Genomic DNA, 14,180 nt, shown 5'->3' with positions numbered 1-14,180 from the left:
GTGCCTGGCCGTGCCCAGGCATCTTGCAGGAGCCCTGCTCAGAGTCAGCCTCTGAGGGCTCTTGCTGGGGAACTCAGAAGGTGTCACCAGTGCCCACAGAGGGGCTGCCACTCCGGCGGCCCAGCCTTAGGGCCCGTGGAAGCAGGAGCATGAGTCCAGCAGCAGTGCCCCAGGGGCTGTGGCACTAGGACTGGGAGAGGCCCTGAAGGAAACCAGGTCCAGAACCCACCCAGCACCCTGTGTGACCCTGGTCGCCTGACAGACGCCTCTATCTACACAGAGATACACAGAATACAGATCTAGCCCTGTAATCAGGGGGCTTCCGAGTGAAATTGGTGGTGAGAGAGAGAAGATTCCAGAGCCTGCACCAGACATCACAGCACCGCGGTCAGAATAGAGACAGACATACCCGCCCAGATCCCTTCTGTGGCAGGCACTGAGCCAAGCCTCCTCACATAGGATAAAAATCATCCAATTCTCAATCACCCAGAGAGAGCAGGTCAACACTCCCATTTTACAGAAGACAAAACTGAGGCTCAAAGACAGGATGTGACCCAACAGGTGCTGGAGATGTGGAAAGCTGCACACCTGAATGGGGTGGGGACCGACAGCTCTTAAGTGAGCAGGGGAGGAAGAGACACAAGACACAGGTCCTGATTGGCCCACTTGAGTCCGAAGCCCAGGCCCAGTCCAATCACTGGTTGGGAAGTCACTTGTTATGCACATGCACCGTGGGTCTTCCCCTGGCACTGGGAATGAGGGTGCAGGGTGGGGAGGGGGTTTGCTAGCCCACCAGGAGCCACGTATGGAATTTCAGTGATAAAAGATTCACTGATCAAGATAAAAGAAAATGGACTCCAAGATGTGTAGTTGTGAAGGGAGTGAGGGCCAGGGAGGGCGAGTTCACTTATCTCCTTACCTCGTGGTGTTTTTAAGTCCTTAGAAGCAGAGCGTTAAATATTTTCTTGTCCTATCAGGCTGCCCTTTTCTTATCTTACGAGATTGTTCATTCATTCAACAAACACTCCCTAACCTCAATGCCAGAGCCTGGCGGGGGGCGGGGGGCGTGGATTATACCCAGTGTCTTAAGTTCTAGGTCAGCAGGGGTTTTAGACCCAGCTGGAGAGTGGCCGGAACCATAAGTATCAGGAGAGGCTTCACAGAGGAGGTGATATTTGAAATGGGCCTTGGAGGATGAAGGAGTTGGCCGAGAAGCAAAGGAGAGGCAGGCCTTGCCCACACGTGACATTTTAAGTGCTAAGGGAGCCAGAGGGCCTTGCTCCCTTCTAGGAGTAATGGAAATCCTGGTTGCTAGAGACCAGGTGGCAGGGGTGGGTGGGGCCTTGAGTGCCACCCTTGGGTCTCAGGGCTTACCTTGACATTATTGGGTGCTCGTGGACGTCCTGAAGCAAAGGGGTAAGAAGTCTGATTTGACTTGAGGGATGTGTTAGTCAGTTTTCTGTGGCTGTGACAAAATGCCCGGATAATCAACCTGCAAGAAGGAAAGATGTATCCTTTTGGCTCAGGGTGTCAGAGGTTTCAGATCACGGTTGCTCAGCCCTGTTGCTTTGGGCCTGTGACAAAGTCGCATATCACCACAAGAGTGGGTGGCGGGAAGATCCCTTCACCTAATGACAGCCAGGAAACACAGAGGAAGGAGGGGCTGGGGTCCCCGTGTTCTTCAAGGGCACACCCCCAATAACTTCCTTCCCCTAACCTGCCTCCCACAGGTGCCACTGCCTCCTGAGCACCTCGGGCTGAGGACCAAGCTTCTAGCACGGGGGTCTCTGGGGGACGCTTTCTAACTATAGCAAGGTGGCAAGACCAAACCTATTTTTATGGATAAGAAGAGTCAGGGCCCATTGATTGGAGCAGTATGGTGGTTAGAAGGGCGGAGGAGGCAGGGGACACCACTGAGGCTGGCAAGTAGGGGCCCGGGGAGGCCCACTGAGAGTGGAGGATGAACGTGGAGTGGGGTTATTCTGAATATTCGGCCAAGGGCTGCATCAACTGTAAAGTGCAGTGGTGGGGTAAGCAAATGGCAATCCCCTGAGGAGGAGATAGGGAGCATCCACTTAGCAAGAACGGAGGGTGGGCGCAGGAACCCTGAAGAGAGGATAGATGCTGACAGCAGTCACACGCCTGTCCCCTGCCTCAGCCTGTCAGGCCTACTCACTCCCAGATGGGAACACTGAGGCTCAAGAGAAGGGGCTTGTACAAGGTTCCAGCCTAGGGAATGACAGAGCCAGGACCCCAGCCCGGTGCCTGCTGCCTGGACGCTACTGCTCCGTCAGAAGCGCCCTCAGGCTTTAGGAAGCCGCCATCCTCCTGCGTCTCTGCAGTCGTCCTGGTCTAGGAGAAATTAATCAGATTTGTAATCCATGTTCAAATGCGCCTGAAAAAACAGTTTTCAGAGTTTTGTTTATTAGCTTTATGAGTTTAATAAATTGAGCATTAAACAAATAAACCAATAAAAACAAAGAGGAGCTGGAGATGTTCTCACAGCCTGGGACTGTTCAAGGGAGGGGGTCCCTGCAGATGGAATGTCTTCCTCCACCATCCCAGCTGATCCTCCAGGAGAGCAACAGCAACAACACGGAAGATGCGCGCATGTGCGTGCGTGTCGGGATGTTCGGTTGGTTAGTTTTTAAAAACCTGAGTGCTCAGCTCCACCTTCTGAGTAACGAGCCTTTGGGGTGCATCAGGCCCCTCCCAGGGAAGTCCGTAGATGCGGGCATCGTACCCAGAGTGCAGGGCACCCTGGGATTCACAGGGCTGGGAGGGAGGGCGGGACCTTGAAGGAGTGAGTAGCCTGCCCCCGCCCCTGGTGTGCTCATCTGTAAGGTGGTGATGAGGTGGCTCTTCCTTCCTTAAGCTCTCTTTGGGACTTAAGGAGGTGACAGCTCCTCAGGAATGCTAATTCACAGGTCCTGAGACCAGGGATGCTCCACCCGTCAGGCCAGGCAGAAGCTGGATGGGTCAACTCCGAACCCAGGGGGCCATGGGATCTGGGACGGGAAAACCCCACAGGGTCAGGAAGGCTCCCAGGAACCGGAGACCCAGTAGGGGTGGCCCACAAAGGCATTCTGGATACAAGTGAGACAAAAGAGGGGCAGATATTGGCGAAAGGCCTCCTTTATACCAGCATAGAACGAAAAGACTTTAAATGCACCCAACTTGCCAGGCACACACCTGTAATCCCAGTGATTTAGGAGGCTGGAACAGGAGGATCACAAGTTCAAGGCCAGCCTCGGCAACTTAGCAAGACTCTCAGCAACTTAGGAAGACCTGTCTCAAAATAAAAAAAAACTTAAAAAGAGGGTAGGTATGTAGCTATTTGCCCAGGGTGGACCCCAGTGTCTGCCCTCTGTGCCTGCTGTTTTACAATGACCATGAAAGTGCCTCTCTGTGCTGAGAAGCAGGCAGTGGTGTTGAGCCCATTATACAGATAAGTAAGCTGAGGCTCAGAGAGAGCCAGTCACCAGTCAGCAAGTGGGGGAGCCAGTGTGATGCCCATGTCCCTCTGACTGTGGGGCCTCCTGCCTGTGGCTGGCCTGCCTCTTCACACCTCCTGGGGGCGGGTTGCACCAGTCCCTCCAGAGTGGGAGAAACAGAGGGAGGAAATGGGGGCTCACAGAGGAGGGGACCCGTTGGTGCCCCCAACCCCTCCCGCACACCCGTTAACAGCTCTCACCCCGGCACTGCACATAGACAAAGGCAGCCCCATAATTGGGAGCGAGTATTTCATGCGTCCCCCCCGATGTTTTATTGGGTGGAGAGATGCTTGGAGACCAAACGGATGGCACATTCCGTTTATAAAGTGCGCGCAGCTTGTTTTATTTCCCGGGTTTTTGCAATCTAGATAACAGATGACGCCCCAAGTGGCTGGCGCTGCCTCCGTAATGGCGGCACCGAGCCTTTGGAGGAGTATTAATAATAGATTGTGTTGATGAGTTTGGAGAAAGTAGCAATCCACCCCCTGCTGCCAAGGCATTAGTGCGGCTGTTCTGCACGCAGCCAGCGCGGTGGATTCGACCGTGAATGCGGGTCACCCGCCCGTGCCCCCTCCCTAGCCTAAGGAGGTCGCCTCTCTGGGAGCCACCCAAGATGTGCCCACCTGGCCTGGGACCTGGCCCTGCCATACCCACTGAGACACTGCCAGGGTCTGCTGCTCAAGGGCAGCCTGCAGACCTCAGTGGGGCCCCTCGGTCAGACACGGAGGGACAGGGAGGGACGCAGGGAGGACAGGAGCATCCCCCATGGTCATTTGCTTCTGCAAATCCTCAGCAGAGGTGGCCGGTCAGCCAGAACCCTTGAGGCTTCTGCCTGTGGCTGCCGTGGACAGTTAAGTAGGTTGTGCTCTGAACAAGAATATCCAGCCAAAGGTTAGGACTGGAGCTGCGCCCCAGCGGGGTTCCCTTTGCAAAGCCTGCAGCGTGTGGACTGGAGGCGCCTGCTGCCTGGAGCGAGTGAGCCCGTGCTCACCCCTCTGCAGGCCTGCGCTTGCCTCTCCGCAAACACGCAGGGGCCTCTTTGAGCATCCCGTGGAGCGAGGTCCTGCTTTGTGGGACCCCAGTACAGCTGGGTACCCACAGAGTGTGTGGCCACTCCACTGTGATGCTTACGGGGTTATGTGCCCAGGATCATCAGCTCCTGACAACATACAGAGAGAGGTCCATTGGCACCCCAATTTAGGGCTGAGGCCGGAGGAAAGCTCAGGGGAGTGCAGAGGAGGCCACTAGATCTAGACTGGGCAACAGAGAAGGCTTCCCAGAGGAGGTGGCATTGGAGTTGGGCATTGCAGGATGAGTAGGAGCCCACCGGGAAGAACAGAGGGGGGCGGGCTGGAAGGTGCCTCCACGCTGAGCGTCCTGGTCAGTGCTGGGACAGCAGGAGAGCTCAGCTGGCCCTGTCCACCGCGCCCCAGTGGCTGGCCGTGGGCGGTGCTGATGGCAGCCCCGGGAAGGGGGACAGGCCCAGAGCCTTGCATTTATGGCCATTCCTGTTCCAGAGCCGATTAGTGGAGAATTGCAGCTGTAATCCTTGCCCGCGATGGCGGGCCATAAAGAGGGATGGGATGCGCACACTGCTCCCAAGGTGGCGCCTGCAGACGTGGCCCGGGGACGCGGGGAATGAAAAATGGTTTTAATTCCCTCCCAGCAGCAATAATTTGATTCTTCATAAATTTTTCCATCAAAGTGTTGCTGAAGCCGAGTCCCCCAGAGCAGGGCGCATGATGGGGGGTGGGGAGGAGCGGTCAGCTGCCGGCAGCGGGGGGCCTGTAGCTCGGCCCTCCTGCACGCAGCAGCCAGAGGCTCAGAGACCCACCGGGTTGTCTCCAGAGATGGCAGTGGGACCCACTCTGTCATGGAGAGCCAGGGTCAGGTCCAGGCTGGGGGTGACCTCCAGCGTTGACCACCTGGCTCCAACGCTCCTCTCGGGGCCTCAGTGTCTGCATCTCTAAAATGGGGCCAATGCATGGTCTTGCCTGCAGAGCTGTTGCAGGGATTCATCTCGTGTCTGTGTAAAGCACTTAGAACTGGCTGCCCTGCTGTGCCTGCCCAACCCCCAACCCTGGCACTGCCTGAACTGAAACTGGGTTAATAAGATGTCAGTCAAAACAAGGCACAGGGAAAGAGCATGTCAAAAGGCCACCATGGTGGCACTCTGGAGAAACAGCAACTGTTCTGTGAAGTCGCAGAGGGTGGTAAAGGAAGAGGCAGGACCATGAGGACCCCTGATCACCAGGTCGAGTGCTTGGTGTTCTCCTAAGGGCACTGGGAGCCATGGAAGCAGCATGATCAGATCCTGCGTTGGGGGCAGAGGTGAGGGAAGGTTGAAGAGTTAGAGCAGCCGTGAGCCTGGGGAGGGGCCTGGGCAGCTCAGGCAGGGGAGGGGCTGAGACTGGAAGGTTGGATGGGCTCAGGGATTAGGTGGATGGGGTGGATGTGTGGGTGAGGGAGGAGGCAGAGTAGGTCTGGGAGTTGGGTGGGACCCGCCCCCGCCCCCCAGCCACCCAGCCACCAGCCACCCTGGCCCTGGGGGAAGGTTGATTGACCCTGCACACTGCCCTCTAGTGGCCACCGTGCCTCTGAGTGGACAGGGCCCTGAGCAGAGGCACCCTGGCCAGGACTCAACCTCCAGTCACCTGAGCCTGCCAGGCAGAAGGCAGGACTGCAGGGTCCTCCCTCTGATGGCCCCGTGCCCAGGGAGGGCCATCCCACTTGGGCCGAGGGTCAGGGTGGCAGGAGGGAGAAAACTGTGTGGCGGTGGCCTGGGGCCCAGCCCAGCCAACGCCCGCTCTGTGCACCGCAGGCTCTTTGCGGCCAAGTGCAGCGGCTGCATGGAGAAGATCGCACCCACCGAGTTCGTGATGCGGGCGCTGGAGTGCGTGTACCACCTGGGCTGCTTCTGCTGCTGCGTGTGCGAGCGGCAGCTGCGCAAGGGCGACGAGTTTGTGCTCAAGGAGGGCCAGCTGCTGTGCAAGGGCGACTACGAGAAGGAGAAGGACCTGCTCAGCTCCGTGAGCCCCGACGAGTCCGACTCCGGTGAGCCAGCGGGGTGGCCGAGTCACGGCCATGAGGCACCCGGGGACAGGCGTCCTGGGAGCAGACACGTCCGGCACGCAGACCCTGCCCAGGCGCACACATGCACACAAACGCAACCGCACACTCACAGCCGCACGCGTCGGTGCACGGCTCGCATGCACCAGCCCTGGGGACACACACATGCACACAATGTTCTCTGCAAAAGGCGGTTGGCACCCTCGTCGGTCCTTGGCCCCATAGTCACAGGATCTGCCTGTACAGAGGCTCGTCACTGTCAGGGCCTTGAGGGAGGTAGTGAGTTCTCATCCACCTGTCCCTGTGTCACTTGGGCAGGGCAACACCAAAGCCTGTCCCGTGGCTGCCCAGGCTCCCACTGAAGAGCAGAGGCCGGCCAGGTGCCACTTCCCCTTCGTGCCATGCCCAGGAGGGGGGAGACTGGCCCCTCCGCAGGGGCTCAAGATCTGAGAAAGACAGGCCTGGAGGAGGGAGCCCAGCTCAGGCGAGGGCAGCAGGCAGCCTGGCTGTCCCGTGGGGCTGGCATCTCTGTGGCCTAGTTCAGGGGGGCATGGAAATGCCACACATGCTTGTAGTGGGGCCTGTGGCCGGGTGGACATGTGCTTTTCACGCCACGTGTATGATCCTGCTCACTGTCTCATGCCCGGATGTTCCTGCCTGTGAGCATGTGCCCTGGGGCCTGTGTTGGGAGGACATCTGGAGTGGCACGTGCTGGGGCTTCTGTGGGCCACGTGCTGATCTGCCTGTGCGGGTCAGCCGGTGCGCGGGCCTCAGTGTGGGCGTACGCATGGCGACGCTGCACCGCATGCACTGTCGCCATGCATACTCAGCGTGAGGACATCTGGAGCATGTCTTCGTCAGTCAGGGCTTAGTCCCTGGAAGCTGCAGGAAAGAAGGCACCTTGCATTTCACTCTGACTGCCCGTCACCCAGCAGGCACTGAGCTAGTGCTCTGGAGACTTCTCTTGAAAGCAGCGTGCTGGGCAGACGTCCCCAGGGCACAGAGGTCCACAGGATGAGGAGGGTCAAGGCAAGACGGGTTGGGGGCAGTCCAGGGCCAGCCGGGGCCACAGATGCCAGTGTCTGTCTTAAGGGCATCCATCTGCCCTACAAGGCCAGCAGAACTGCCCTGTGTGTGGACGTCAGTCTGCCCGTACACATCTGGGAGCTGGCAAGGCAGGGCTGTGGGAGAGGAGCACCCCTGGTCCCAAGGGCACTGAGGATCACAGCAGGGGCTTGTCAGGCATCAGGTCACCTGAGGTTACAAAGCTACGACCTAGGCTGGCCCCCTGCCCTACCTGACAGGTTGGGTTGTGTCCCCGCAGTGAAGAGCGAGGATGAGGATGGGGACATGAAGCCGGCTAAGGGGCAGGGCAGCCAGAGCAAGGGCAGCGGGGATGACGGGAAGGACCCACGGAGACCCAAGCGACCCCGGACCATCCTCACCACGCAACAGCGAAGAGCCTTCAAGGCCTCCTTTGAGGTCTCGTCCAAGCCCTGCCGGAAGGTGAGTGGCGGCCGGGTGGGAGGGGCTGGACCCAGAGCCACTCACCTGCTGCCTGTCCAGGTACTACCACCTCTGTTCCTGCTGCGGGCAGGATGACCCTTCACCCCCCAACCAGTTGTCCCCGCCCAGCTGCTGTCCCCACAGGCCTGACCTGTCTCCCTCTCTCTGGACCAGGTCCGAGAGACGCTGGCGGCTGAGACGGGCCTCAGCGTCCGCGTGGTCCAGGTCTGGTTTCAGAACCAAAGAGCAAAGGTGAGAGGCCACTCCTGCCCCTGGTGCTCCTGGGGTCTAGATGTGGGGGGCTGGGAGGGAGTGGGCCAGGGAGGCGGGGCTGCGGGGCCGGGCGCTTGTGGAGAGGGGGGCGGGGCAGGCCTGACCGTGCTCCCCGCAGATGAAGAAGCTGGCGCGGCGCCACCAGCAGCAGCAGGAGCAGCAGAACTCGCAGCGGCTGGGCCAAGGTGAGCGACACGGCCCCACGCGCTCCCCGCCCCCGCTCCTCCCCGCCGTCTTCCCTTGGCTGCACCTTCAGGCCCCTCCACAGCCCTTCCTACCCTGCTGCCTCTGCTTGTCACCAGTCAGGGGGTAGTGTCGTCCTTCATGTCCCTCCAGGAGCTGCCTTTCCCACAGTGACCTTGAGAGACGGTCTCAGGACCTCCCCCTGACTGCCCTGGACCCTGTCTGTGTTCTGCTGCACCCCAGCCTTTCCCCACAGTCCCTCCCCGGCTGAGACCCTCCTGACTCCGGATGTCCCCAGGAGAGCCCCACTCAGCTCAGCCCCCACGTACCCCCCAGTGGGCCATCTCTCCTCTGTCTCCCACACTGGCCTTCTGTCTCCCTGTGCTGCGCCCCACAGACTGGACTTTGGGATCCTGCACTTGGCGGTTTCTCCCCTCCCCAGCCCGGCACGCCCCTTCCCACTGGTTCTTTAGGTCACTCTGGGCTGGGGTCCCTCCTCCAGAGGTCTTCTGTGCGTCTTGGGCATTCTGGAGCTCCCAGACACAGGGCTGTGTTGAATTGCTGTCGTCTGGGGGGCTCTGCCTCCCTGGGGACCTTGAGTGGGGGTGGGGCGGCAGAGCAGGTGGGGAAGGAGGAGGGAGGGAGACCTTGGCTTTGCAACACTGATTCTGGAGGAGGAGCTACGCGGGTAGTCTGAGCCAGAGAGGGGTCCCAGGGCAGCCCTGAGGAGTTCAGAAGAGACCCATGGGAACATCTGTGGAGGCCGCCAGGCCAGCTGGTGAAGGAATGCACTGTCCCCAGAGGTCCTGTCAAGCCGCATGGAGGGCATGATGGCCTCCTACACGCCACTGGCCCCGCCGCAGCAGCAGATCGTGGCCATGGAGCAGAGCCCCTACGGCAGCAGCGACCCTTTCCAGCAGGGCCTCACGCCACCCCAAATGCCAGGTGACCACATGAACCCCTATGGTAAGCCACCCAACCTCCCACCTGTCCCAGCACTACCCCTGTCCCGGTCTGGCCAGGTAGGCTTGGGGCCATGACAGTCACCTGCCCGGGGACCCAGGCCAGCACAGCCACCTGCTCCCTCCTGACAGCCAGGGCCCCAGCCTCTTTGGTTCCACACTGGCCGGTAGGCCACCCTGTCTTTCCTGGCCTCTGGCCACAGAGCCTGCAGGGCTGATGGGGCCCCCGGGAGCCCCAGCTGGCACCTGGTCCTGACGCCCCTTCCGTCCCCAGGGAACGACTCCATCTTCCATGACATCGACAGCGATACCTCCCTAACCAGCCTCAGCGACTGCTTCCTGGGCTCCTCAGACGTGGGCTCCCTGCAGGCCCGTGTGGGGAACCCCATCGACCGGCTCTACTCCATGCAGAGTTCCTACTTCGCTTCCTGAGAGCCGGCTGGGCCCCAGGGACGCTTGGGCACAGGGCCGGGGTGAGAACGCTGGCCTCAGCCGCCACGCCGCCCCGCCTGCTGCCCGCACGGACTCTACAGACAGCCATACAGTGCCCTCCCCTCGGCCAGCCGGGCCTGGCACAAGTGTCCGCTGGGCACAGCCAGACAGGCAGATGGGCACAGCCTGGGCAGGAGCTGTGTCCTGCCCACAGAGACCTTGTCACCCCCAGGGACCCAGAGCTCTCAACAGCCACTCGCCGCCAGCCCCACTCGACTCCATCGCCTTCTCCCTCCCCACCCCTTTTTTGGGAAGCTTAAATTCTCTCTATTTTTTTAAACGTCCTCTGTGTGTCCAGCCAACCTCCATGGCCCCCTCCCCCCATGTCAGCCCCAGGATCATGATGTTGTGACACAGTCAGTGCCTGGCACCTGAGAGCCGTGGGTACCAGTGCCCAGCACTGTGCCCATCTTTCCCTCCAGTGAGCACAGGGACCACTTCTGAGGGCCTGGGTAGCCCAGGACCACTCCTCCCAGCCTGAGCCTGGAGTGGAAGCAGGGAGGAACCCAGCAGGTGTGACAGGCAGACCCAAAGAGACAGACACACGCATACCTACAGGCCCCTTCCATGTGCGCATGCGCACACCCTCAGAACCACTGAAAGAGGAGGAGGGATGCTCTGTGGGTCAGTCTGGCCTTGTCAGGAAAGGGAAAGGTGGCCACAAGGGACAGGGAGAGGGAGGAAGAGGAGAGGCCGGTTGAGTTTGAAACGTGTAGGCCCAGGTGTTTCCTAACCTGGCCCAGGTGAGGCAGCCCAAGACCCAGCCAACTCTAAGGTCAGAGTTGGAGTCCCTGGACCCAGGGAGAATCAGGCCAAACAGCAGGGCCTCCAGGCGCAAGGGACTCTAAGTTGCCTACTTGGCATGCCATCTGGTATCTGGCTCCCGCCCAGCCTTCTCCGCCCTCCTCACATGCCTCCAGTGACAAGAGCCCAGACAGTAGCCTCTCCTGCGGGTTGGCCTGTGTGTGTCTCAGTCCCTAGTCCCTGCGCCTCAGTGCCAGACTTCCCCAGCTCTCCAGCTCTTCCTCCGAGAGCTGTGCCCTAACTGGGCTCCCGCGTCCCCTCTGAAGGTGTGGGCAGCCATAACTTTCCCGCCGACGTGAGACTGCCCACCTGGGCAGGCCCATGGCCTTCCCTACTTCAGGTACCCTTCTGGTTAATGTGACCTGAGATCCAGCAAGTGGTTTGGGCCACTTGACCTTGGAAATTCACACTGCCCTTCTGCCACGTACCCCCTGGCTTTGCACCAACGTGATGACTAAGCCACACCTGTTCTCCATGAGCAGGTAGGATGGGAGGGGACAGTCATTGTCTAGACACCTGAAGGACCACAGCTTGTTTCTGGTTACAGTTCCTCTTACTTGATTCAGACAACCTGTGGGGTTTCTCTGCGACCCAACTCTGTGACCACTGACTTTCCCTCCCACCCAGACACTTCTGCCACCCAGAGGAGTGACCTGTGTGTCTCACCAGAGACACAGGGAACCTGTCCCCCTGTGGCATTGGCTCCCTAACCAGTCCTCCTTGGGTGATGGAATCCAGGCACACTGGCCTCCCCAGCCCCTGGTTTCCTCAACTCCATCCTGTCAGAGGAGGAAGTGAGGGCAAGCTGATGGTCCTCAATGAGCCCCTGCTGGCCCCTAGTGACCTCTGTGTCCTTGTCCAGGTGCTCACAACCCTGCCTTTAAATCTGAAGTCCAGCTGAGGCCACCACCCTGATGTCACCAGGTCCAACTTTTGAGCAAATGAGAATGGCAGGGTCTCCCCATCCCCTGCCTTCCAGCCCCTCTGCCTGGCTCCCCCGGGGTCCTCCACGTCTACCAACCTGCTGGCTAGTCCCATCCTGCTTGTCACCAGAGTTTTCAGAGGGAATGAAGTGGCTCGACGTCACTGCTCAGGCTGAGGCAGCCGGCCCGGCCCTCCTGTGCTCTTCTTGTTATAAAGAGAACCTCACCAGGGACCTCAGCTGATGTCCTCAGTCCTCCTGCTGCCTCTGCCCACCTAGGTCTGGGCCAGCACTGGGCAGACGTGCCCCTTTCCCACCCCTTTCTCCTCTGGCAGGTGCACAAGTTGACTGGTGCCCAGGACATTTGAGGCAGATTCAGGGGAAGACACCCCAGCCCCTGGGAGGCCTGGCCCTCCCCACACCATTTAGGTTGGAGGGCTCATCAGCAATGGGTCAGGTAGCCCACCCTTTGATGTTACAGCTGGAAACCTGAGCCAAGAGAGAGGGGCACCTGCCCCGGGCCTCGCAGCAAGCGAGCGTCAGAGCCAGAGACGAAAACGGGAACATGACCAGCCCCTCGTCCTCCCTGCGGAGGAATGGCCCTAGGCCAGGGTCCCGACTTGTCTTAGTAAACTTCTGGCCCTGAGAGTCACCTCTTCCCACCCTGGCCTCCTCTGCCTTCACGCTGGTGCCCCTAGCTAGGAGCTGCTATGGGAACACCCACCCATACCATGACCCGCAGGTTGTCAGAGCCAGAAGGGACCTGAGCCCCGTTCACCAGACACCCCAACAGCCGTGCTGAGCCTCTCCTTCACTGTAGCTGTGCTTCGCTGCCTGAGGGCTCCCCAGACACTAAGCTTGCCACGCCCAGACTTGGACTGGTGTGGACACCGATGGCAAAACAGGAGAAGCACAGGTGCTCAGTTGCTAGGGACCCATTTCTCAGAGAAGGAAGTCACCCTGGGGCTTGGGGCAAGCTGAGATGAGCAGGTTCACCCACACCGTGGAGGAGTGCAGCCCCCATGGGGAGGGGTGGGGGGTGGCCAGGACCACCCCAGACCCACCTGGTGTGCATTCCCGAGCACTATGGGGCTAGGGCAGGAAACCCAAGGGAAGAGGGCAGAACTTTCTGGTCTCCTGGGGAAGGGGCAAAAAGTGAGGGGTGGACAGGGGGAGTCTTGGAGAGAAGCCAAGTTCCACTTCTCTGCTGGGAGTCGAGGCTCAGGAGGACGGAGTGGGTGCACAGGAGGGACAGGAAGCCTGCTTCACCTAGCAGAGCCCTGTCTGCCTGCCCTGGGAAACCTCCCAGCTGCTCTGCTATCCAGGAGACAAAAGGGGGCCACAGAGAGGGGGACGCTGGTTGCAGGGGTCAGACCAAGGGATGAGCAGAACCTAGAGGAGAAGGCTGTGGGGCAGGCGCCTGGAGGGACCCGGGGGGTGAACGGGAAGAGTTTACGCCCAGATGAGCAGGTCTGGCCAGGGTCAGTCCCCAGCACAGGGAGGGGGGCAGCCTCTTTTCCTTTAGGGGGCTCTGCGGCCCCTGGCAATGCAGCTGCCCTGCCCACTCATCTGGATGTCCCCTCACTGCACACGCAGGGAGCCTAGGGGACTGCCCCCCGCCTTGCCTTGCCCAGCGGGGGTGCAGCCTGGGCTGACTGCCCTGTGGGGGGGTCACATGCAGGCGTGCGCACACACTCACGCCCAGTGCTCACGGCTCGCAGGCACACGCGGCCCGGATCAGGGGAGCGGGAAGGCGTGGCACTCTGTGTGGCCCCTGGAAGGTGCCATTGCCAACGAGCCCCTCGGCCGGGCCCCTGTCCCAACCCAGGGTGGCAGGGACGCGGCACAGCCAGGCGTGGGAGCAGCCACGGGCACTCCTCGTTTTCCTTGTACAGACTCTCGCTGCCCACCCGCCATCCCCACACACATTTTATTTAATAACTTGTCATTGTTAAATTATTTATTAGCGTTCACCACGCCACCACCCCGCCTTCCACTCTCACCTTCTGCCTCCTCCCACAAAGCAGGAAATGGAAACAACAAGAAAAGATGAGACATCCGTATATTTGTAAATAAACCAACCTGTACACACCTGTGGTGCCTCTGCTTGGGGAGCGGGTGCTGAGCCAGTCCTGCCTGTGGCATTAGCCAGGGACAGCGGGCCACGGAAGAGGGGGGCTTGGGGTCCCTGGTCCTCCCAAACTCATCCCACAATCCTCATGGCCTCCATCCTGTCCTAGCCCATTGCTGAGTCCTCTGGGTCTTAGGACAGGTGCACTCTCCCCACCTGGCTCTGTCCCACCCCCGACACTCATTCATTCATTCTGTCGTTCGACCAACCAATTTTGTAAGCTGAGAACCAGGGATTGGTGGTGCCTGCCCCAAGGACAGGGACAGCTGATGCGAGCCTTGTTACAAGGGTGGAGCATCAGGAGCATCTTCCTGGGAGAAGCTGCAGGTTGGGCTGAGATCTGC

The 14,180-nt window shown here is 60.0% G+C and overlaps 1 protein-coding gene across 2 annotated transcripts in view; it reads left to right on the top strand.

The window, feature by feature from the left end:
* The window catches only part of Lmx1b (LIM homeobox transcription factor 1 beta), a 75,183-nt gene extending 61,421 nt beyond the window's left edge, over positions 1-13,762 (top strand). The window contains exons 3-8 of one of the 2 annotated variants that reach the window (XM_047524950.1): positions 6,316-6,548; positions 7,888-8,069; positions 8,244-8,321; positions 8,461-8,527; positions 9,327-9,470; positions 9,762-13,762. In XM_047524950.1, the coding sequence (XP_047380906.1) occupies positions 6,316-6,548; positions 7,888-8,069; positions 8,244-8,321; positions 8,461-8,527; positions 9,327-9,470; positions 9,762-9,919 (862 nt within the window). In that variant the 3' untranslated portion in view covers positions 9,920-13,762. Of the gene's footprint in view, positions 1-6,315; positions 6,549-7,887; positions 8,070-8,243; positions 8,322-8,460; positions 8,528-9,326; positions 9,492-9,761 lie in introns of both variants that reach the window. The other variant, XM_047524949.1, reaches the window with a different exon arrangement.
* Positions 13,763-14,180: the final 418 nt, after the last annotated feature.

This window comes from Sciurus carolinensis, chromosome 14 (genome assembly GCF_902686445.1).
Source record: "Sciurus carolinensis chromosome 14, mSciCar1.2, whole genome shotgun sequence".
NCBI classification, from domain to species: domain Eukaryota; kingdom Metazoa; phylum Chordata; class Mammalia; order Rodentia; family Sciuridae; genus Sciurus; species Sciurus carolinensis.
The sequence above is the reverse complement of the archived record's forward strand: the minus strand, read 5'-3'. Positions and strand labels throughout refer to the sequence as shown.